This window comes from Melozone crissalis, unplaced genomic scaffold (assembly GCF_028551555.1).
Source record: "Melozone crissalis strain CALT ecotype California unplaced genomic scaffold, PUWL_Pcris_2 ptg000004l_1, whole genome shotgun sequence".
NCBI lineage: Eukaryota > Metazoa > Chordata > Aves > Passeriformes > Passerellidae > Melozone > Melozone crissalis.
The window spans coordinates 30116914-30143014 of record NW_026535782.1 but is presented as its reverse complement, the minus strand read 5'-3'; the positions used below and the strand labels follow the sequence as shown (position 1 = coordinate 30143014).

At 37.9% G+C, this 26101-nt stretch overlaps 1 protein-coding gene across 8 annotated transcripts in view; it reads right to left on the bottom strand.

The window, feature by feature from the left end:
• NAV3 (neuron navigator 3) overlaps nt 1–26101 on the bottom strand; it is a 507738-nt gene that overhangs the window by 87118 nt on the left and 394519 nt on the right. For all 8 annotated transcript variants that reach the window (XM_054271027.1, XM_054271063.1, XM_054271035.1 and 5 more), the window contains 3 exons: nt 20517–20625; nt 18373–18756; nt 14885–15004 (listed from right to left, as the gene is read on the bottom strand). In XM_054271027.1, the coding sequence (XP_054127002.1) occupies nt 14885–15004; nt 18373–18756; nt 20517–20625 (613 nt within the window). The remainder of the gene's footprint in view (nt 1–14884; nt 15005–18372; nt 18757–20516; nt 20626–26101) is intronic.

Below are 26101 nucleotides of genomic sequence, written 5' to 3'. Positions count from 1 at the left end.
AGATTGGTTTTTGTAACAGCAAAGAGAAGTCACGTTGTAGTAATTTTCCTGGCTTAGCCTCTGATTCTTTTATTAGATCCTCTAATTATTAAAGCCCCAAAGCACCTGCACATAATACAAAGAGACTGGCTGAAACCCAGAGCACACTCATCCTTTTCCAAAAATTCCATAAAACATATGCTATTTTTTCTGAGAAAGCAAAGCAGACTTTGCATTTAAATTACACAAATGGCAATATGCATACAAAATGGCTGATTGCTTCCACAGCTTAGTTGGAACTTATCAATGTTTCATATTAAAAATTAAATAATTCTTAGGTTTAGAACTTCAAAAACTAAATCTATGACACAACAAACTTCTGCTGAGAAGGTAATGGGACCTCTGGCTATCTGTGTTTATAGCAGTAAATGTACCAGGGTCACAGCCAGGGAGATAAGGCAAGCTGCTTTAGTAAATCACTGCCAAACAGCAACCAATCACCCAGGATCTCACCCCAGCATCCTGAAGCTCTCTCCTCTCCCATAAATGTCATCTTGAGTTAAAGCCAGAAATGACAAAAGAAGCAGGGCTACTGCTTGGCTGCGCACACACACAAAAAGAACAACCCCAAGCTCAAAAGAAAACAATTTTTAAAACTCCTTTATCAGCTAGAAATATTGAGGAAGACATACCAGCAATACAGCACATCTCTTTTAGCCTATTAATTATTCCAGTTAGACTACTAAGCTTCAGAGGTGAGTCACTAACAAAGATGGAAGGTGGCCATAAATGGCTTCACTATGCAGGGCAAAAAAGATCCCAACTTAAAAGCTCCCCATTACAATGAAATACTTTCCCCACTTCCTACATTAATAGATGTAATATTCAAGTTGGAGAGCAGGCTAGCAAGTGACAGATGAAATAAAAATATAGCTGCAGACAGCAAAAATATTTAAAGTCTTTTGCAATTAATTAAGTCTCTGCCATCTTTGGAAACTTTGTCCTCATCTCTCGCTCCAGACTTCTTGGCTGTCATGTCTGTCACCACCCACTTTGCAAAAGCTGAAATAATTCTTTAAACGCTCCACATCAGCAGCACTATGTCAAAGACTTTTCTCCAAATTGAATACTGACAACAGCCTTTTGCAGTTCTTTCTCATTCTGGACTACTGTTCCTCTCTCCCAAAGTCCAGCCAGTGTTTATCACTTAAGTTTACTCCGATATTAGAAGAGATTGAAAAATAAGTTGGAAGAGGACAGAGGTACTGAAAACTGGTACATGGGAAAAAAATGTGAGACAACAAAACCAATCTGGAGAACAAACAGTAATCATCTTCATAAATGTAACTGAACAGTAAAAGCAGATTCTCATATTTCCTGCAGAGACAGAAAAAATAGTGACATTTCAAAATGGAACCATCAGTGACCTAAAATCTCACCATCAAAAACACTGTGGCAAGAAACTTAAAAGAGAGAACCACTATGGATAGGCCTATAGCTAATTGCTGAGTAACTAATAGAATCAAACACCTATTAAAATGGAGAATCATAGTCTATTTTGAATTGCAGTGTATCCTAGAAAGGTGCAACTAGAGGAAAGAAATTGCTATATTTTTCTTTGGTCAAACAAACAAGCAAACCAAACCAATAGATATTGAGTATGAGTGAAACTAGCTGGAAATGTGAAAAACCCCAAAGAACACAACTACTGGAATACAGGAAAGCTGGTCAAACTTAAAAGACACCCCAGGAGGTGTAATGGAATTCAATACTGCTTCAAAAGGAGAAATGCAGGGAAAAAGAAATTACCAAAGTGAGTTAAAAGTTCAAAGATTAAAAAACTCCTTTCTTGTAAAAGAAAAACGGGGAGGAAACCAATTAGTAATATGGCTTCAGACAAGTCTTGCAGGCAAGAGATAACACCAGAGAAGAAGCATCGTGAAGCAATGCTACCCAAATGGGAATACAGAAGGCTTTTATAAAAATATCAGAAGAAAAAACTAGCACTAGGAAGAGAAACCCATTAAGGAAGGGGATCTAACTTTAATTTGGCAGTGATTCAGAAATAACTGAGGTAGCTGCTTATTTTAAAAAATATCTCTAAAAAGAAAAAAATTAAAACTGCCAAAAGTTTTTTCTTAAGAAATCCTTCCTTTACCAGTGACAACCTAAAATAAAAAAACATTTGAGATTTCTCTTGGAATTTACAGAAAAATAGCAGATGGAAGAGCTTCATAGAGAAACATCAACATAATACTAGCTTTCAGGAAATGCATGAATGATTCTATATGTTCTTGTCCAAATTTCTTTTTTTCTCTGCCAAAAATAAGTTCTTTAACAACATAAAAATGAAAATATACTGGGAAACCAAAAAATGTCTTTCTCTTGTTTAACCAATGGAAAATTAAAGCAACTTAAGCATTAAAGTGAATTGATGTATAAAGACTGAAACTTATTACACACCACACCTTCAATTATGTATTTTTTTAAAAAAACTGTTGCTGCCATACATTTTTATAGAGCCTTTTTATAGATATTAGCTTCATGAGATCCTACTGTGATTAGAATAAGAAGCCAGCTGATTCCTAGGGCTTGCACAAAGTCTTGATGGAACTGATGTACAGCCTTCATTACAAACTGGCAGCTAAAAATGTGTCAAAGAACTTTGAAACTGTAGCACAAAGAACAACTATCAGTAAATTTTTCCCACTTCAGTATATTACTATGAAGTACTATTGCGATAAATGTCTTTCCATTCCTGACACAATAAGCAGTGATTTATCTGGAGTTAATACAGTTCTCCTCATGTACTTTTTTGAGTTTTACATACTCAGCTACTGCAGGTTAAATCCCCTGTTCCCTCCCAGCTGTACACATAATACATTGATGCCTCCAGGCCACGTCTTGATTTCCACAATCTGGGGATAACTGGCAATTGATGAAATGGTTTTTTGTAATTGAGAGCATCACAAAGGGTTCTACTGCAATCACTTGGCTACTTGTAGCAACTGGCAAGGGCTGAGGCATGCCATGAAGCTCAGGGAGCCACAGCACCTCTGCTGAGCTCACAGGCCCCTCTGAACAGCCAGCAGCACTGCAGGGATGCTTAGGGCTCTCTCTGCACCTGGCCAACATCCTCTGCAATAAAGGCCAATCATGTTTCTCTAAAACAAGTCAAAGCACCCATGCTGAAGCCAAACACAAAATACATACTTGCCTTTTTTTTTTTTTTTTTTTTTTTGTCAACAACCTATAAAATAATTTGAGAATATCCCAGTTGAGTGGAATGATGATATTTCAGGGTCTAATGTTGCTGGCACACTAACCAGAGCAGAAGGGCAGCCACACAGGCACAGACACTGTGCTTGTCATGCTATGAACACTGTTGAGAACAGCAGTGTCCCCAGTACCCTTCTGATATCTTTCATGCACACTTTCAACAGTCTCTTTAGAGGACCTTGAGGTGTTAGGAGATGTATGGTAATTCTGCTTTGATACATAATTAGTAACACAGTTTGCATCCTCTTCATGATGAAGGCCCCTCCCTGCTGTCTCTCTGGAAGCTTCCTGCTCCTGGTTTAGCCAACCAGCAGGTAACTTTCTGACTGCCCTTGTAACATAAAATCATCCTGAAGAGCTGCTAAGGAAAGCACTAAATCATTTTAGTGATGTGTAAAGAGTATTTTTAGTGTGCTAATAAAATCCTTTTTGGAAATCTCTGAATGACAAATACAGTATTGCATGCAGGGTATGCACTGGAGAGGAAGTGTAGGAACTGTTTCATCTTTTTCACTGAGACTGAGTAGTAAAATATGTATAGCAAAAGTTAGGCTGTTTAAATACTTTAGAGACCCACAATATTCTCATCAGACTGTCCCACATCTTCTAAAGTCATAGCTTTTCAACATAATGGGGTTTATTTTCCTATCTGAAATAGAAAAAGACAGGGAAGGAGAGAAACATTCATGTCTAACTGAGTTTCCTTAAATAGATATGGCTTTCTGTGACATGTACATTAATCCACAAATTTCTCTTGAGGAAATTCTCCAGGGTCAAATGAAAAGAGAATGTAATTTGCTAAATCTACAGCTTAAGCATTCAGCTCTTGAATCTAATCATGTGCCATTCAGAAAGACCTGACAACATGTTTGGCATAATTTCTACATTATGGCACGCTTCTGCAGACAGTATTTTGGAAAAACATTCAAAGGTGAAATAGAAAACAATTAACTGGGAAAGATTCAATTGTTTAAAGTTCACTCAGGAGCATTTCTGTTTGCCTAAAAGATGAATAGTAAACATGTAAAAATTTAACACTGGCCCCTGAAGATTTATTTTTATTTATAGCTTTTCATCCTCTGTAGTGCAAGCCATCCTGAAATTATTAGGTTACTTTCAATTTTCATTTTTTTAAATCAAAGAATTCTTATTTATTTTGCCTAAACTTTCCTATTTTTTCTTTTTAGACAGTACTTATTTCTTGATAACCTGGCTCAGGTTTTCAAATAAAAATCATATAAAACCAGATGTGAGATACTAAAGTTGGATTAGTCTTAGGATTTATTTCAAGCTTTTATCCCAGCTTCTCCTTGCAAATAACAGGAACAAAACCCACAAAGCTGCTACTCAAATACAGGAAGGTGGTTTTTCAGAAACTGGGAGCAGAAATAGGAGAATTTCCTTGCAGCTTTAAGACAGCAAATATCACCTTATTCAGTCCTCCCTTTTAGCAGAGTTGTGGCTAGTTAAAGGAAAGGAGCACTTGTCAAGGAAATAGTTATGGTTACCTCAATAAGCATTAGTCAAACCCACTACAGACTGAGGACCAAAATTACATGTGGCATTGCTGACCAGCTACCTTCAGTATTTATTGCCTTTGTGCTGACTTGGACCAAATAGCTGCAGTAAGTCCAAGAATCTGACAAAACATCACCAAGGCAGCAATCCAAAATTAATAAAGTATTTATCATCAATTTTCTGTGATGCAGGCTGTTCTTACTGCCCACACTGGAAAGCTGCAGAAATTGATTCAGAGTTATTTGGGCTCACTTACCACTACTCTACAATTCAGTGGCTAGCTGGAATCACACACAAACACACACGCCTGGTTGTCTTAAAGTTTCCAACATTTCCAATCATACAGATGCATTTCAAAAGAAAATAAGTGGAAAGTTTATTGAAAATAAGCTGTTTAGGGAAAGATGTTGAAAATCTTGTTAGGATAATAAGTTTCAAAATTTATCTGGAAGGCTCTAAATTATTGTTGTCAACACTTATTATTTTTAATACACAAAATTATTTTTCCTACATGATTTTGCATTGAGTTCATCCCCTTGTTATTAATCCATTTCCCAAGAGTATGGCTGGTGTCATTAATTTAAATTATAAGAAAGAAAGACATACTAAAGAAGGGATCACAAATTTCTTTCTGTACTGAACAAAGGAAAAAGATTTGTAAAATAGAGCAATTCAGTTATTTACTATGCATCAGAACATTTGGGTTGTAAGTGGCACACTGAGTCAACTCTTTTCATGAAGGGGAATGATTTTAACTCAAAGAGGAAAAAGAATAATTCTTCAGCCTTAAAAAACCATGCTGATTTCTCTTTCAATAACTTTGATGCATAGAGAAAGACTCCATTTTAGGAAAATCGTTCTAAAAATCCTTAAAAGATTATTCCTTCTACTAAGGAACGCTCCCTGGGTGACAGGCTGTCACTTCACTGCAATGCTCCACCAGAATTTATTTTATTGAAAACTAAAAGAACTTTTTTTTTAATTTTTCAAAACAATTATATTTTATCTTAATATAACCCGAAAGCTAGATGTCTAGCAATGTTGCTAGTACAGTCAACAGAGATAAGGGCTTCCAGAGATGGTGGTTCATGAATCATGAAGATTATACACCTTTGCTGATCTCTGGCTTGTCAGAAAGCATTACATGTCCTCCAGTCACCCCAGACACAGACCACTTATTAGATTTTGCTACTTTAGTATTTAAATCAGTAAATGAATACCTTAAAGAAAGATCTAGGCTTTATTTTAAAAAAATGAAGTACCTTTACTCTTCATATCTTGTTCCTAAAGTTCACAATGCTATTAAAATTGTGTGTGCATTTCCAGTTTGAATCAAAAAATTTCAAATTTTAGGTCCTGGCTATCAGTATGAATCTGTTCACTGATAAACTCCCAGAAGGTATGCCATACAAAGCTTAGTGTTTTCTGACTCTGTAGTTTTTTTTGCAGAAACTGGTTTGAATCCTATCCATTTGAAATACCCTAATTTCACTTTTAAATCATATACCTAGCATCTGATCAAAAACTGTTGGGTATTTAAACATAAAAGACACTAACTTATATCAATAAGATTTGTTTCTAGATAAAGCACATTGAGGAATGACAAACACCTGTTTTAACAGTTATTGTACTTCCCAGGGCAATGCAATTATTTCCAACACTACACATGTATTTAAACTGCAGTAAAGCAATTTTTGCTTTTATGAATTTACATTCACAGCAGTTGATATGGTTAGCAGCCATTTTACATTCCATTTTGCAGTTTGAAATACACTAGAGTGCAATGCATTCGAATAAAAGGGAAAATTTAGCACATCAGAAATTAAAGGTAATGCACATGGGTAAGAGATTAACTTGTTTATTAAGGTAAATTTAATTAGGTAAATTTGGTTTTAAAATTGCCTTCAAATAATGTATTTTAGATTATTTTAGATTACTTAGTCCACTAAGCAGGTTTGAATTATAAGTGTATTGTATCCTTTTGCAAAAAAACTTCTGTAGAATTCATTGAGGGTTCCACTCTAAATTTACACATCTGATCCTGCTTAAATTGTTATGACAATCTTTTGTTTACAAAGGAAATCTTTGAAGACTTAATATTTTAACAATTAGATACAGATGAGATTAGTGCTGTAACATCAAAAGGAAACAAACTCCTAGCATATTGCTGCACCAAACATTTCCCTGCGTGGAGCTGAGGCTGTCCCAAGGGGCTCAGGAGGGGCAGGAAGCCTCCACAACAGTACTTGGAGAACAGACTGAGGAGGGAGGCTTGTCTTTTTCTCTCTCCATCAAAACAAGACTCAGAGGTGATATCATTAAGATTTATAAGTAAAATGTTGATATAAGCAAATGGAGGGATTTTTTTTTTCCAAAAGGGAAGGTTAACACATGGTGTGCTCTGCAGCACAGGGTACTCTACACACTGGCTGGCAGGTTGTCAGCCACGTGGTATTCCTCCCAGCTTTCCCTTCATGCTCTCTCCCTTTGAACTCACTCTTTAGCCAGCCTCCAGTGTTCAAAGTCCATTTCTCTGTCAAGGAAAATAAAAGGCTCCCATGTTTTTTCACCTTCACAGCTTTAGAGACATCCTTCTTTTCATTTTATTTAATCATAGATAACCCATAACCAGTTTCCATCTGGATTCCAGCTATCTTTAACCACTAATGATAAAGTTATCTTGCAATGCCATTTCAGTTCCAAAATGTATTGAACATCACTGCTTTCCTGTATGCCCAGGACAGAGTAGCACTGTTTTGCTCCAGGAGCAGCACACAGCAAAGGAGTGTCAAAACCTTTCAATTTTCCTCTTGTGCACCATAAGCAGCCCTACAGCCTGAGTTGCAAAGCGCACTCACACTTTAGATGCTTAATTTAACTTAATTCTTCCTTTCACTTAACTATTTTTCCACCTGTCAACTAGGAGAAAGCGCAGGTGTAGAAAACAAGAGTACATTTAACCCCTTTCTTATGACATCTCATGAGTGTAAAAAGCCCATCCTGATGGGGCTCTCAATTTTTATCTATTTCTCATTGTTCTAGAGGTCTGCTGAAGTTGCCACATCAATATTTTATTTGAAGTAAACTTATACCTAATAAATCCATGGCAATGGATTTTTATAGAGTCACAAATTAACTGTTTTCCATGAAAGGGTTAATTGGAATGTTCTTATAATTCATATGTTTCGTTTGACAAGCAGGCAATACCTCAGTCTGGAGTGCAACTATTATAAACGCAGTTCTTTAAAAAAAATGACTAACCAAGAAAGAAGTATCTCTCAGGCAATTTGGAACAAAAGGCAGCTTAGAAACCATGAGCTGCTTTATCTCCAGTAATAAATCATCAAAATCCATATTTTTATATTCAGTTTTATGAGGCTTCTGTCTAAAATACCATGTGGTTGTTAATAGTAGAACTGTAATATCAATTGCAGCTATTCTTTTGCAAATTTCAATATGATTTTTTTAAAAATAGCCATGCAGGAGAATAAAATGACAATATTTGTTTCCTCCAGCCATCAAATTAATCAAGACATTTTAAAGAAATTAATTTTTTTCTTAACTCCAGGAGTCAAGTAGGTATCACATGGGAGATTCAAGTTCTTGAATTTTATATTTGAGCTTGGGGTATTTTGGTTAATGATTTAAATCATACTACCCATGCTTTATTCTAACACAAAAAAGCAGTACAGTAGTCTTTGCTGGTATCAATGAAGTACAATGGTGGACCAAAATGTTGCTGCTGCTGAAACTGTAAGCTGAGTCTTGGAAAGCTTTTATTAAATAGACTGATATTCTCTTCAGAAGTAGACTGCAATCAAAATAAACCATCTACACTTTGCCCAAAGTCAAGAAACAGAATTAATCTGTTAATAAAAGATAAAGCCCTGCCTCACTTCAAATACCTTTTAAATATTAAATAAATTTTTGAAATAAGCAGAAATGCCAACAGATTGCATGTCATTAATACCCAGCTCCACACCATCCACTTTTCAAAAGTACATTTATGAGACTATTATACATGTCATCTGTAAAGAGCCAGCCTTTGGTTCAATAAACCTGCAGCAAACCATATGCTCAGCTCACTTAGCATGGCATGAGAATGTACTTGTATTCCTGCAAAAATTGAAATACTTATTTCTAATGATTCCTTTTTAATCTAAACTGAAACTAGTTGTCCCTCTTTCTTCCACTTAGCAAAAATTTCAAAAAGAGAAAACTTAATTTGTCATTTGCAGCCTGGTCTTGTTTTAAGGTAAACATCTGCCATTCACATTTGCCTTTTCTGAGTGTGATTTTTTAATGTAAGCTGGGTGCAAAAAAATGTGTCTGCAGACATGATCTTGCCAGGATCATGACAGTTTAATATGCTAATGACAGCATGCTAACAATGCCAATTTGTTTATGTCACTGATATTAATATAGTATCTGAACCTAAAACCACACAGCTGGTAAATGTTTCCATGTTTTGGTTTGTGGTTCTATGGGCAATTACAGTAGATGTTTAAAGTAAGTAAGGAAGGATGAACTTCACAAAACTATATCAAAGTCCAGTTGCTTTGCCTATTTTATGTTGCTCAAATCCTGACTTTAAAAAGCATGACCAGAAACAAATCGTATTAATTCAAATAGCATTCTTTCTAAATTAATAATGCTGTACAAAATTGTATTACTGAAAAATTTATTTCTCATTATGCTTTCGAAAATAAGGAATTCATCCTCAAAGAATTCTAAGTACTTAACAACATAATGAGCCAAAACTCCAAGAGTGCTCCTTTTGACACAATTATTCTGCCCTTCATGCATGGATACACACATATTTATGCTTTAGGTACTTAAATTTAGCATCCATACTTTGCAGAAACAATAAAAGCCAAGATACACACTGAAATAGATACTTCTAACTAGTAACTTTCTTGATAGCCTAGCAGATGCCAAGATAAGGAAAGACTTACACCAGAGACTAAGAAAATGCAGGATCATTTGAGAGTAATAAAAAAGTAAATGGTGGGAAATGTTAACAGCAACAGCTGTGAAAAGAAATTGGAGAAGATTAAAAGTATAGAAGAGAACAATAATAGTAAAAACTCTTTAAAATTTAAATTGCTTCACAAGAGAGATTCTATAATTATGGTTTCTATAGGTATTTGAACAGTAACTGCAAACATAGTGAGGTATAGATACTTGAATTTTTCCAAAATCCTAAGAACTTACTAATACTATAAAATCACAACCAAGAAAATGATAACAGATCACAGAACTATATGAATCATGCTGATTTTAAGAACTACAATGACTTTTTTAGATTGTGAACAGAGTAAGTCACAGGCATACTGAGTGGTGAAGGCAGATGCAAAGATATTGGAAGCCTCCCTACACAGTGAAGTTTTACAGCAAAACTCAGTTTTGCCCAAGAAAGCCTCAGAAGCAAGAAGAAGGCATATCTGTTTCTGTGTTTTATTATTTACTATTTCATATCTGTGGGATGGATATTTATATTTATTGCAATAGACACCTATTGCATAGGTACCCCATGTTGGAGAGACTTGGAATGTTGGCAAAGGAAAGGATAGATAGCTGAATGTATGCACACAGTGCATAGCTCAATACTGTGGCATATACATTTCCTTTATCCATAGTAAATCCTGCTCTGCAACAGAAGCAGCAAACTGAACAGGTAATAGTTGCAACTTGGCAGAAAAATGGTCACATCAACAGCAAACTGCACATGGCAGAAAACACAGTATTAGTCCAGTGATGAAACAAACATCACACAGATTCATCTGGATAGAAAGGCAAAAGGTGAAGTATGCCCCTCCATTTAGCAATATCCCAATGGGGTAAATTCCAAAAGACAGCAGAATTTTCAATGAGCTTCTAGAACTGTATAGTATGAGAACAGGTATTGTATTCTGTTTGCATTTCAAGTCACTGTTCATGATGTCTCAGCCTTTTCTGATATGACCAACCCTATGAAAGAGATCTCCCAGTTCAATGCGTATTAAACTCTAGAAAAGTTCCTTTTTCAAATGCACAGCATTCCAATTCAAGGCTCATCTACTCAGACAAAACATCAGAAGAAGACTTACAGTCATTCACACAGGAAGTTAGCTAATAAACTACAGGCAAAATCTGGATTATTTTATCATAATTAATAATGTATTATTGTGATTATGGTTTGGCTGAGAACTCCCAGGCAAGCCTGAGCTAGTCTGAGACAAGTGCCAAATCTTTTGCACATGTGGCAGATGGTGGAAGCATTTGGGACATTCCTTATGCATAAGAACTCTGTATTATGGGGGTTCAGATTCAATGCAACAGCAAAGTAGCTGAAGCGGGTAATGATAGAAGCACACTAAGTAGCATAAACTTTAAAGCTTTGGGTTTCATCCAAAAAAGAAGGTGAAAGAGAAAGAATACTGCATTCAAGGGGTGTGAGGGGAAAGTGTAGTTGTACAACCTATGTTGATCTCATGAAGGTGAAGAAAGTTGTGGCTTATGACACATTGCACTAAGTTCTGCATGTATAGGGAGTGGAAGGACAATGTTTGAACTCAGTGGAGCTATATCCCCTTTTAATAGGGCTTACTTTAAACTTCCTTAACAGTTTTCATGAACATCACAGGGTGATTTGGAAACATTACAACCTACATTGCAACAAACTTTATTCTTCTGAAGAACATGATTCATTCTCTGTGCTTATATCTAATCTCTTTTGGCTCATCTTACTTTGAAAAAGGCTTTGAAATCCAAGAATTTTCCTCAAATACTCCCTCTACAAGTCCCAGAAGGCAAATGCTAGAGCGTAGAGGAAGTAGACAGGACAATAAATGAAATGTAATATAATGCCACTGAGACCTTTCTTAGCTATATCCCATGTTATACCGGATAAAGAAAATCCAACTTCCTCTCTGATTAATTTCTTATGGTGACTGAAACAAGGTAAATTGGAAGGAATAGGCATTTATTAAAAAAAAAAAAAAAAAAAAAAAAAAAAAGTCCAATTAAAAAAAAAAAGAACCAAAAATGTCCAATTAAAAAAAAAAACAAAAACCAACCAAACAAAACACCAACAAACAAACAAAAAAAGCCACCACTTATTGAAATAACTGTTGACATCTGATGCTACCAGTGTCCTTTCAGCCTTTATAATTCCTTCACCGGAATAAGCAATTTGGCTGTACTACTTTTTGCAACAATGTGCTTTATGCAAGCAACATTAAGCCTTATGTTGGCTTATGTTGACTTGGCGAATTTTACTTTTATGAAATTCAAAGAGCAATTCAATGGGGATGAACTCTCTCAGGCTAGGTTTCCAACATGGAGATCCTTCAATCCTTTGCTTTTTGGAAAGATGTGGAGATATAGGTATTCTCCTGTAACAATTTAGCGTCATTACACAGGGGACCTTCCTGTCTTTTTACATGATCCAGGAAATGAGAATCAGTCTGAACTTATAAATTTACCAGAAATGGCATGACCCTCAAAGACATCAGTCCACATCTCTAAAGAATATTGTACTGCCAGCTCACAAAGAGAAAAAGTTTTAAAATATAAGCAGAAGATATAACTTAAGTTGTCAGAAAAAAACCCAGGTTGAGTTTTCATGAACATGGGATTGCAATAAGCTATTTGCTTATTGCAAAAGTTGCTGCCTCTAGTAATGGGCAAAATACCAAAACTTCTCTCCTGCTTGCTAATGTAAATCAGATATTTGCAGCATATAATTTATTTTCTACCCAGAAAAAAGATGCCAGCAGAGTCCTTTACAACAGAAAGGCAAGGGCAGATCATGCCAATTATGAAAAAGGCTTATAGTAATGATACCACAGAGAAAATGCATGTGTCCTTCACATATCTACTGGGATGACAGTGAGGAAAATAATCCTCTTTCACAGAAGTTCATCATCCCAGTGGCAAGGCATACCTTGAAGCCTATTATTTTTTTTCAGAGTAGACAAAAAATTATGCAAAAGGCTATGTGAGATCAGATGAAATCTTAGGTACTTACACCGTTGTGAAGGAACAAAGCTTACTCTGCTGAAGTCTCAGCAATCTCTATTGCTTTTTTTCCCTGATTTCACATCATAAATGTGGAACACATTCTTGAAGATCATCATAAACAATTTTTTTCTGCCTACCACAGTTTTTTTTGCAACCAGTTTTGGTAAGCATGTGTTTTATTATCATCAGAACTCATAAAATTATTTACATTTTACACTTCCTAAACAACTTTTGCTTTTTCAAGGAATAGCATGCACTTATATGTAAAAAACTTCCCTCCTCTGTCCATGAAGAATGATTAAGTTTGAAAAAGTAATGATTAAGTTTGAAAAAGAAAAAATTGAAAGGTCAGGGAATGCCAGAATTTGTCTGAATAGCCATAACTTAAATACCTTATGCCTGTGCATTAGGACAAACCTTTCAATTAAATATTAAAATAGTATGGTCCATGAAGCCTCATTTAGAGGATCTAGAAGAACATAGGAACCCAGTTTTCTTTCTTTGTGTAAGGGAAAGCAGTCATTACTTGAAGTTCTACTTCACCTTTGTAGCTTATAGACTCTGCAAATTATGTATGAACCTGCACACTGCACAGAACAAATACCTACATTAAGACAAATAAGTATCCAGTGTTTGAGTGACATCTAGAACTTGAGGAATAACAATAAAAAGTAAAAAATCTCTTATTTTGGACCTTTTTTCTTCCCCCAGGGGAAATCTGCGTGGTTTGAAACCTGGGTGTGAATATTGCATGGTGGGAAGAGCTCTAATAACTTCCCTCCCAAGGGAAAAATGAGAGACATACAAAAACGTGGGCACTAGTGACATTCTCTAATTACATGACTGCCAGCCTCTAAATTTTCCACCCTCTCTCTCACTTTGAGCATAAGGTTCCTGTTCTCACATACAGAGCTCCACAAAAGTCCCTCCTGCCCACATCTCATTTCTTCCTTCTGTTACTGCATGAGTTCTATCCAAATTATTTTCTTACACGCCTACTGCACACTTTCTCTGGTCTTTGCATCATGTCAATGCTTGCATTCCAAAGAAGCTATCTGTGCTCATCTCAATTTCTATCTAAAATAGGGTTTTTCTGCAAGGTCAACAAATGCTCTGATGTCAGCTAAAGCAACCTTCTTTTTTAAGTAAATGGTTTCCTAGATGAAAATTATATCCTTGATCCTGATGCATTGCTCACACTGTTTGACCAATTCAGACTATTCCTGACTTATGTCACAGGCATATTTTCATCAGAAAATGTGAAAAGTAAAAATTATATCATACCTAGGTAAATATCCTAGAACGTTTTCAACTAGTATGCCAGGTTTATAAAACCAGAACCACTCCATGAATCTTTGCCCCCTTTATGATTGAATACTTTTTTTTTTCCTAAAAGAAACTTTATTTTAAAACAAGGGCATTCAAGTAGACCCCACAGCATTTTAGACTGCCAAATTTCACAGCTGTTCCTTATCTCTATGATGGTCTGACTAAAACCTCAGAGCTGACAGCTCCAAGTTCTGCAAAAGCTAGGTTGTGAATTTTTATTTCTCAGATATGGATACAAGCCACCAATATGAATCTACTTTACGTTTAAGGAACAGGATGGAGTTGTTTGTTTTTTCACACTGTACAAACAATGGGATAGAACCCCAATTCTCACTTCTCACTACTTGCCAGTACTGCCTTCTTCTGATACTTGCAAAGGGCAAAACAAGGCGGACAAGATCATTGTTCTAGCTCCAGCCAAATACAAATGTATGTTTTGAACCATGTCACCAGGCACACACAAGCTGTCTGCTGCCTAGAGGCCATGTGAATTTTCCCTTTGTTCATCAACTGATAAGGCAACCTGTTGCAAATAAGGTATGGGCTTCTTAATATTTTCTTTTAGATCTACAACAAAAATCTCTTCCTGAGTCTCGTTCCCATGTGAGAAATTTGCTTTTTTCCCCCACTCGTGGTTTTTGCTATTTTGGGTGCTCAGAAAACTTGCAGCCTCAGAAGCTTGCTTCCTATTCCTTATATGATATTTTAGCAAGTGCAAAGGATGCAAAATATTTATAGAGCTCAGACAGGTTTTTACTTAGCAAAGCACTGTTACCTGTCAGCATCCACAGTCACGTCATGAACCCCCCTCTGGATGACGTCTCGAGAGGCAGCAAGGTCTGGTATTCGGTTCAGACTTCTTGTATATAGGTTGAGTCCTCCATCTGTCATGTACCTGAAAATAAATTTGTGGTCAGTCGGTGGGAAATGCAGCCATCTGGCAACATGTTTCACTTTAAAGTTAATGGTCTGTGAAATTCAAATATTTAAGGTACAGGTTGTCTTATTAGATGGTAGACTTATACCGAATACTCCCACTTTATGTGCCTGGCATAGGGAGACTGGGTATCTGCCTGTTTTCTGGGATCATTTGCCTTTTTCTGTCATGGCTTACAGGCTAAGATCTTTTAATAAAATATTTTGAGACTGAAGCTCTCAAGTATGTTTAAAAGCACATTTTAATTACTGTGGTTTTGCCAAAAAATAGCACCAGGTGCAAGAAAAATCACTTCAGCTTAAAAAAGAAAAAAAAAATTAGTTCCATTTATCCAAATGGGAACAGAGATTAGGAACCCAAATTCATAGTCCTTGTTGGGATGCAATTATTCAGACATGAAAGAGATATTCACTGAAGACCTTACAATGATATTTAAGAATATTTGTATTGTGTATTCCTTTTACTTGATTCTCGCCACATTATAATGCATGTCTAATGAATGAAACAGTGAGTATAGGGTTGTTTACTCACTAGAGAACCACTAAAAGTTTATGAATTAAAAGTACCACCAATAATTTCTTGAATGTCTACCTACAGTTTGGTTGTCTGTCTGAGATGTCTTGGCCCTTATAATGGAGCAGCATCATCAGCCTGTCTTACCCACAGGACCTCTCCATTACGTTCCCAAAGGACCTTTTGTTAAACTGTCCTCCCTCTAAGGCTCTTGTTCCTTCTGTTTCCCTTTTGTATTTTCTGATAACTTTAATTTACCAACAAAGTTAGCATAAATTTATTTTTGAAGGACCATGCACATGTATGGCACTGAACATAGAAGCACAAATATTCAGAAAAAAATCCTGTACCTCACTGAACCTACTCAAAATAAAGTACAGACTTACTGAAACAGGTGTAGTCCCAATGTTAGGTGTATGGCCAAAATGATCTCCCAGAGTGTACTCCTGATTCAGTCTTTAACACAAGCTCTCCTTGAGCCATGAAATGGTGCCACACAAATGCACCTTTCAGTGTAAGCATGTATGCAAGCACACAAACATTCCACTTTAGTAATTACACAGAATCCCAGGCACAAACCAAGGCACGCACACACACTGCTGCTACTCCAGCTGTTCTGTTGGCCCTCCCCCTGTGGTTCCTTCTGGGAGCAGATTTAATTGAAATCATCTGTGACAGAGACCTGAGGGCCAATTCAGCAGCCTGGGAGCTCCTGCCTGTGCCTCCATAAACGTGCTTGGGGGTGGCTGAACAGGTGCAGGCCTTGAGAGCAAAGCTGCAGCAGTGGAGCCCTGTGTGGTCGCTCCAGTCTGAGAAGGCAGCATGTCCTGGGTGGCAGTATGGGTGAAGGCAGCCTCAAGTGCATTAAAACACAAATGATCCCTTTGATTATTTTCAACAAAACTCTGAGGTGTTTAAAGCATGGGTGAGATTCAGCCAGAAGTTTGGCAGTGTGTTTCTGAAGCCTTGGAATCTGGAGTTTAGAGGTAACTTCACATTTGTTTGCAAAGGTCAATTAACAGTCACATTTACATATTATATTCATCTTTTATTAAAGACAAAATTCAGACTTTTTTGACAGATTATTTAGCTAGCTGTGAATTATCCAGTAGGTTCCACAGCTCTAGAACTGCATATTAAATTTAGCTGTGGCTTGAATGCAATCCAGACTAAATGCATTTTTTTTCCCATATAAGTAAGGATAGACTTGACAAGTGCAACAGGCTTTCCTCGCACTAATTTCTAATTACTGCTGCATTCTTTTCCCCAAGTGATTAAAGTAATTAAACTGATAATGGAAGAGGCATAGAGGAGATAAGACTTTACATGCCTCAGTGAATCCTGAAATTTCAGAGCATATCAACTTGTTTTTAACATTTACTGCACCTAAAAATGTTAACTGAGCACAGAGCAACTTACTATCTATTGAGTTATCCTTATCACAGATTCAAAGAAAATTCACATAAGATGACTATATTCACCCTTTAATGTGATAAGCTAATTAATAAAACTCATGAGGCACTGCAAAGGATTCCCTTTTTTAAAATTTTGAATAAAACCATGAATCTGTTGAAGCCAGCATTAATATTTCCTTTATGATAAGAGGTCCTCAGACATTAAAGTATCATATTTTCCATATGTATTTTCTCTTTTCTAGCACACAGAAATATGGCATCCTACTTGACAGTCATTAATGATGTGTTGTGGACAATGTTGTCAGCAGCACTGTATACACAGGTCACTGAAAAAGTAGACCAGGGAGATACAGGAATTGCTTTCTTTAAAATGATGTTTTTTCTAGAGATCTATCCTTGGATGGTGCTTGAGATGAGACACAACTCCAGAGAGAGCTTTAATCACAGACTTAGATTTCCCTTTAGGAATGTATCATACTCAATTTCATCCCCCACTATTCTCTAATCATAACCATGCTTCAAACTAAGAGATTAGATTGACAGCAAGAATTCTAAAATTATAGAGTGAAGCAGTGTGGTGTGACATGACCAGGTACTCCATGGAACTTCTATTTAACATAGTGTTACATCAGTCAGCAAGCAGCCTTGAGGTGCCAAAAGCAGCAGTGAATAGTAATTTAAGTATGAGTAAAACTGTAACATGGCTGTTCTTTTTTAAAGATGTTCTAGGATGTCTAACACACACAGGACTGAAGTGACTTGTGTTCCTAGATCGCGATAAGAATTGTTGAATTTAAAACACACGAATGCAGCACCTCAAGCTGCAGTACCCCAATTGATAGAGCAAACAAAAATAAAAATTGTGATTCTTCCTCCTGGATACACTAAAAGAGTAACTGGTCTAGTCTTTAATGAAAAGATATTGCTGCTGCTCAAATGATATGCACAGCTGAAAACCTACAATAAAAGCCCATTACAATGACTATGCTAGACAATATCTGAAGTGGAAACAGAAAGTCAGTGCTGTCAACAACTACTTTTCATCAGCTGCATCCAATGTCATACATACCATCTCAAACAAAACATAAAAATACCAAAAGAAGACTTACCCCAGGGAAAGCAATGCAAACTGATGGCTCACAGGACAACCAGAATTTTCCAGTAAGTAATATTGAAATTCAAAGTTCACAGCAAAGTAATTTTGATGTTAAAGGAGAAGAACAGAATTTGAAGGCAGCTGAGAGTATCACTGGCAGATTAGAGGTTTATTTTTTTGATATGTATATTTAAATTTTACAACTATAATGCAACTTCTGCTTGTGTGCCAAAATTTTAAGAAAAATCCTCCTAGTCCTACCAATCATGCATTAGCTCATATGGGTAAAAAGTGCCGCTTACCCACTGTTGATGTCATCAGTCCTCAGGCTTTTCCCAAGAATGTCCCCATCACTCATGTAGCCACCAACATCAGCTTCAGAGGATATGTCCAAATCGGCAGTTCCCTTCTCACTCATGTCAATCTGAGAGATGTTTCCAAGGCGAGAGACAGCAGCTCGGCGGAGCGGGGTGGTGTACATGAACCGAGAGGGGTCTGTGTGGATGAAGCGGCTGGCGCTGCTGCGAGGATAACCAGCACCCAAGGACGGAGCATCTCCCGCCTGCAGCCGAGGGCTGGCCTGCCCCAGCCTCCAAGTCATGGCGCTCGATCGGCTGGATAGGCTTGGTATGCTTCTCCCATTCACCTCAGTTGTCACAGTGCTGTCAAAAGTTGTCTCCAATGTGCTGCCAAACAGAATGAAGAAGTCAGTGAACTGTGCCTTCCATGTTTCTGAGAAATCAAGAAAAGTGAAGGCTGGAGGAAAGTAATTTGTTTTTAAAAACTCTCTGTATGTATGTGCTTCCACCATTTGCACACATATGCCTGCATATGCCCTCAGCACTGAGGCCAGTCCTATTTAGTATCTTTACAAATGACCTGGATGAGGGGATTGAGTGCCCCCTTAGTCACTTTGCTGATGATTGAAAGTTGGGCAAGAGTCTTCATCTGCTGGAGGGCAGGAAGGCTCTGCAGAGGGGTCTGGACAGGCTGGATCAATAGGTTGAGGCCGATTGTGAGAGGTTCAACAAGGCCAAGAACCAGGTCCTACTCTTGGGTCCCAAAAACCCCACACAGTGCTACAGGCTGGGGACAGAGTTGCTGGAAAGCAGCCCAGCAATAAAAGAACTTGGGTGCTGCTGACAGTGGCTGAACATGAGCCAGCTGTGCCCAGACGGCCAAGAAGGCCAATGGCATCCAGGCCTGGATCAGCAATAGTGCGGCCAGCAGGAGCAGGGAAATTGTTACCCTCCTCTACTTGGCACTGGTGAGGCTGCAGCTCAAATCCTGTGTCCGGTTCTGGGCTCCTCAGTACAAGAAAGACATTGTGGTGCTGGAACATGTCCAGAGGAGGGCAGCGGAGGTGGTGAACAGTCTGGAGCACAAGTGTGATGAGGAGTGGCTCAGGGAGTGGCCTGGAGAAAAGGAGGCTCAGGGGAGACCTTATCACTCTCTACAACTGCCTGAAAGGAGGCTGCAGTCACACGGGGATTGGCATCTTCCCCTAGATAACAAGTGATAGGACAAGAGGAAAGGGCCTCAAGGTTTAACAGGGGAGGTTTGCAGCAGATATGAGGAAAAGTTTCTTCATGGATAGGGTGGCCAAGCACTGGAACAGGCTGCCCAGGGAAGGGGTCATCGTTACAGGAAGTATCTACAAGACTTGTAGATGCGGCACTTTGGGACAGGGTGGACTTGGCAGTGCTGGGCTGATGGTTGGACTTGGTGATCTTATAGGTCTTTTCCAAATGAAACAATTTAATGCTTCCATGATTTTATAACCTCTATTTGTGGGAATGGTGCCAAACACCCAGTATCTTAACCAAGATTAGGACAAGAGAATATTGACCCTAGAGGTTTCACTAATCTGTGTATGTGATTTAAGGTGCTGTGGTAAAACTATTTTGGTGGAAAATCCACTACATGAGTGTGTCACTGAACATAATCACATGCATGGAATGCCTGAGACATGTTTTGTGCGTTACAAAATTAGCAGAGACCCCAGGGACCAATCAGAAGGCAGTGGTTTATCTGTAACCAAATTAAAAGGGAGCTCATGTAGGAAGAAAAGGGAAAGAGAGGAAAAAAACACCTGGAGAGCTCAAAACTGTAACACTACACCAGTGTGTCTTTTTCTTATTGCTGACATATGTCTTTTTTACATTTAGAGTTTTCCTTGCAGTTGATCTCAACCCCAACATCTACTTATAAAATTAACTAAAATAAATTTTATCAGCTTCTAAATAAATGTGTATGAAACAATAACTGTCTTTATGAATGATTGTATAAGACATTCTGACAATATAGTATATTAAAGTCACATGTAAGTTGCTAAGGCAGTTTAGTGTCATAGCTAATCTTCCCTTGCAAATCTCTCATTAATTCAGCAACTAGTAATACTCTCCCATGGTCCATATTTTTAGTAGTCTACACAAAACCAGTATACCTGTGGCTTATCTGGGTCCCTCTAAGGCTGGACATGGTTTCTTCCAAATTCTGTCTCAGGTCTGCAATGTTCTTGACGGTTCTCATTCTTCTTGTTTCAGGGTCTTCCCCTGGAGGAAAACAGTAAAACCAGCATAGACTTAAGCATGTGTGTTATTAAGGTTGAATAAAGTGCACAAGAATGCACACATATGATTGTAAATATCTTTTAATATTTCAAAAAATAAAACTTCATCCTTTCATTGATAAAACACATATACGCTCATAAATAACATGTAGTATATAAAAAACCCCACCTGTCTGTTAAGGCAGGCCCAAAGCTATCAATGAAACTCTGATTTACAGTGTTGGGATTTTTATCCTCTTTAATCAAGGCAGGATGCAGCCCCAGACCACTTGATACCTTATAAAGTCCCTTTTTAGTCCTTGACATTTTACAAAACTCAGTAGGAAAAAAAGCCACTGTAAATCTGTGATCTGTCATCCCAGTAAAAACTGGGATGACTCTTAGAACAACTCTTCAGCATTCACTTAACATTAACAGAGGCTTTCAATGTACTTCTTAAGTAAGGCACTTAATAAAGCATCTTTCCTAGACTGTAATGCTTTTCTGAAGAGGGACATTATTCTTCATATGGGATAGAAAAAAATATGCTTCTTGGGATACAAATTGGAACACCCTAAGCACACACATCATTTATACAATTAGACTTTTCAACAGCCTTCAGGATCCATTGTGAAAAGCTAGTCTCATATCTCAGATAATGAAGCTTTCAGAACTTCACCTGTAACATCCAGAACAATGTTTACTTCATACAATTAAAAACAAATTTAAAAGAGAAGTTATATATGATATGTTACAAAAGAGAAACATCATAAACTTCAAAGAAGCCTCCAGTGGTCATATACAAAAACCCAGAAATGCAGGTTTTCTAGGAAATTCATAGATCAAGGCAGTTTAATTCATTTTACTTTTGAACAACAAGAGAATTCCAAAAGAAGTTCTATGACAAAAATCTCTGATTTTTTCAAGGCTAGTGTTCTACTTCTGATCATGTCCTGTACCTGTTTCTTGTAAAAAAGCGGGCAAGAAGCCATTAGAGTTATGTATTAGAGTTAGATGTATTTTACATGTATTAGAGTTACATGTAAAATGCTGAACTTGAAGTGCAAATAATTCCTTTTTGACTCTATCAATTACAAATTTCACATCATACCTCACAGGCCTTCGGCAGTCAGGTCCTATTCCCCAAACACTCTGTAGGCTGCTAAGAAAAGTCTCAACTCCTGACATTATATGGAAATAAATTATTTAATATAAATTCCATATAAACTTTAATTCCTCCTCAACAGGCAAACAATGCATTTAACTAGCCAACATTACCTGCAGTTGTGGCTTAATGTCAAACCAGCTTTCACAGCAATACAATTTTGAGGTTTTCCCATCTACCCTGCCCTGGTTGTGTCTTCTGTCCTCTTTGCTCCAGACAAACAGTCCTTTGGGAAATTATGTTTGCTTATTTTATCACTCACAAAAAATTCTTCAGTGCTTTAATGATGCTAATGTCTATAAATGTCTGGTTTGGCGCCATGAACTGACAGTGGGATCAACATGTGGACAGGATGGAAAAATGCAGTGGGGATACAGGTCCTGCACTGCTGCCAAACTCTGTCTTCTCAAGCCACACCCCAAGGCCATGTCTGTTCACAATATTCAGTTTCACAAAATAAACTACTGTGTACATTTTTACATATAGTGTCCTGCAGGAGACAAATGCCTGCACTGAAATTATTTACAACTGTTCCTGTGTTTCAAGCTACATGTGTTCGCTAAAGCACTGGCAATCAACGCACTCATGGATCCCAGCAGCTCTTTGCAGAAGTTTCTGTACCACCATGGAGCTTCCTATGAGGCAGGAGGGCTCATGGCCAGGCCAGGCTGAAGACATTTACATCCTGTTAGACTCAGACTGCTTTTTTAAAGCCCAGACAATTTCCAGGCACACTGTCCATGCCTGCCTCCAGCCAGCTGTCCGTGGTGCACTCAGTTCCTCAGCCACTGCCCTTTGCCTTCCCCCCTCTGCCAAATGCATTCAAATTGACTTCCAAGAGCACATTATTTTCCTGCCATAATACCTATATAAGGAAGACCTTGCCCTGCCTTGAACCAGAGGTAAAAGAGTAGCTTGTTGGTATAAGAAAATCTTCTATTTACACAGAAAGACAAATTCTGGGGTCTTTGCAGGCAGAATTAAAGGCAAAGCAATACTTTACCTTTATATTTATTTGAGGAACTGAGTACAATTCATATTTTAGAGTGACGTTGCCCTTTTCCTTCCTTGTTTATCCTTGTCAGTTGTCCTTTGCTGTATGTTAACATTGCAAATTCTTGCAGCAAAAATGACAGCAGCTGTCTTTTTAAATATGTATTGCACAGTAAATGGCATAACAAAGCCTTGAGGTATAATTGCAACACATTAAATAAAAAAGGTACATATATGGCAAGCTGCCAAAATATATTTTCACAGTAAAGAATACTTCGCTTTCAGACAAATTATACCATAAAATTTGGTTATTCTATCCTGCAGAGGTGAAAAACTTGAGATCTAATGTCTTTTCATCTCTCAGTGACACAGCAGATAATTTCCACCAGTTTAAAAAAAAAAAAAGTTAAAACTGAAGTTTTATTATACTAAAATACAACATAGTACTACTTTAATAAAATCTCCCACTAACTGCTAGAGTGGTTTGAAAGAAATAATTCTTTTTTCTTTCCATTATTCTCTAAATGTCACTAGAATCCTGCTGTACCATGGATGAACAAGTCAGAAAGTATAAATAGTTGACAGTGAAGAAATATTCTGTACTGAGTACAAGATCCTATGTTTTCATGATAGCACTGACTCCCCATGCACATCAAGCCTCCTTCTGTAAAGAGGACCATAGGGATGATGTAGATGTTAATTTTTCAGAAAACTAGCTACATTGTGTATGCTAGTGGAGACACTTTGGTGCTTATTGCATCAGGACTGGTTCAAAGGCATCCCAGACTCCTCCTGGTACCTTGTTCCTTATAATATGGCACAGTCATCACAGAGTCTGGCCATATTTGCAGGACCTAACATATCAGAAAAGCTCCCAGTCTTGTTATCTCAAGGGATTCTGGTTTATACACTGAGAAAAAATCATTCTGTCTCACACATGGGGAAACTGGGATAAGACTAAAACTGAAGCCTGAAACTTTCTGTCAAAATTCTGTTCCTCTCACAAGAGAGGCCATTTTATCCAATCATTTGTAGCTTCATCATTTATAAACATGAATATTCCAAAAGACTGTCCCCAATTTTTTCGCCTATAAACAGTGAATCATTATTCCCTCAGTAAATTTCTGGAAAATACATTGATTTCTTACACTGTGTGATACATTCACAGGAAATCAAAATAGACATTTTACAGAAACCACTAGATACCCAGGTCAGTCTTTTACATTCACATTTCTGAAGCTCCCTCATAATTTCACATTCAATAATAGTGTTCATAATAATTTCTGTTCTTCTGCACATGTAATCACAGCCCAAAGCAAATGGGAGTGTAACAATTCCATCAATTGTCTGATTTGCATGAAAGGATTTACAAATAAGAAACGTTTCCCCAGAGAATTGTCCACTATGAGATATTAATTCAGAAAGAAAAGTACCAGTTTTACCCTGCAAGCAGGGAAACTGAGGCTTACAAGAGAGCAGGGATTTGTCAGTGGCAAACAGCTGAATAGGAGCAGAGGCACATTAAAGCTCAGTCTTCTGTGCTAGCAAGCTTTTGATCTCTAGCAGAAGCCCTTTTAACCTACTGGTACAGTCTAATAATAAATGGTATGCACACAAAGCGAATTCTTATTTCTTTCTTGTTTTGAGGTAACAGCTTTTTACACTATATACACAGCAAAAATTTTGTCCTTAATGTTTAAACACAATCAGGGCTAACATATCTACCAGCAAGAAGCTCCAGGCTAGACACATGGCATATAACCTTTTAAAAGCAAGCAGCTACTTCAACCATTTAACTGAAGACTGAAGAACAAAGCTTTGGAAATGAACACTTTGAGCACTCTTAAAGGGCTGAGAGATGAAAAGTAACACAGCAGCCTTTGAAGCACCTATGGCTGTGGACTTCAAATACTCACTGGTGTGCACAGATATAACAAAAGTGGCTATTTGAACTACACTGAAACCCTGGCACTCACAATTCCACATGCAGGGGTGCAGTTATCTGCAGGGGGGCTAGAGAAGGGGGAAGAAACACTGGAGGGTCAGTTTGTAGGAAGGCCGAGATGTGCTTTGTCCCACCCAAAACTTGGATTCAAGATATCAATTTCAAATTAATGAGAAAAAATATCATTAAAATGGATTTATTTAACAATAAACTAATAGCACTTAAATATTTCATCTTATTTTTCAAAAAGCTAAGCTATGTTCAGTTATTCACAGGCTGCTGCTGCCCCTGCACCCATCACAAGCAATTTAGACATTTGTCTTCATTTCACACAGTCTTAAGATGTCACAGGAAGGAAACAAAGAAGAAATGGCTAGAACCTATTTTTGCATACTACTGCAAATAAACCCAGTTCTGTCTTGGGAAATCACTGTCAAGATCAAAAATCTGCTCTGTGCAGATATGTGCTAACACTTGGGTCTCCTCCTGCCCTTCCTGATGACAAGCCAAAGTTAACTTACCTAAAATATCAGTATAAAGGACCTGTTCTAGGTCACCCAGCATTGTTATTATGACATCTTCATCCAGATGTGCAGTCCCTTCACGCAAGCACCCTTCCTCCTCCTCCTCTGCCCAGGTCCTGCTGGGGAAATGGGATGTGCAGGACGCATTTTCATCATCGGATTTTTTGCTCTCCTCATTGTCAGTCTGAAAGCCTTCACCTGTACACCGGTCTCCTGACCTCTGGGATGTCCTGCTTCCAGCAGGTGGCATCCCCTGAAATGCCTGGTTTGTGGTCAATCCAGAGTGGCAGAGCGAGTGCACTGACTGTGAGAATGCCTTGGACAAGGAGCCTCTGCACCCAGCTTCTGCATGCCGCTGTTGGTAACTCTGGCTGGACTTGGAGGCGTTTCCAAACCAGTTCTCCCTGTATGAGTGTCGCCTCTTCTCCCCCTCACTGATGAGCGTGAGATTGGTTAGAGACTTCTGCTTCTGAAGACGAGCACACCCTCTTCTAACCTCCGTGCCTTTAAACACTGACAGTTCAGCAGATCGCTGCATCTTTCTGGCTGGGCTGCACCTCAGTTAGATTTCATATTTCTGAGATGGACAGCAGCTGAATTCCCCCGGGAGCTGTGGGCGGTGCTCCCTGCATCGCCGCACGCGGCACACCCCAGGTAGCACACGCTTGCACTCACAGTGAAAGCACAGCTCCCACATGCACTCTGCACACTGCAAGGGACTAGACAGGCACAGTCATCTTCTTTAAAATTACGCTGCTGTCTCTGCTCAGCCACTTCTCGTCCGTCACATTAATCTGCAGTACTTACAGTCATTTTCACTTCGATTTCTCTCAAGCAGAAGAGAGTTGATCAA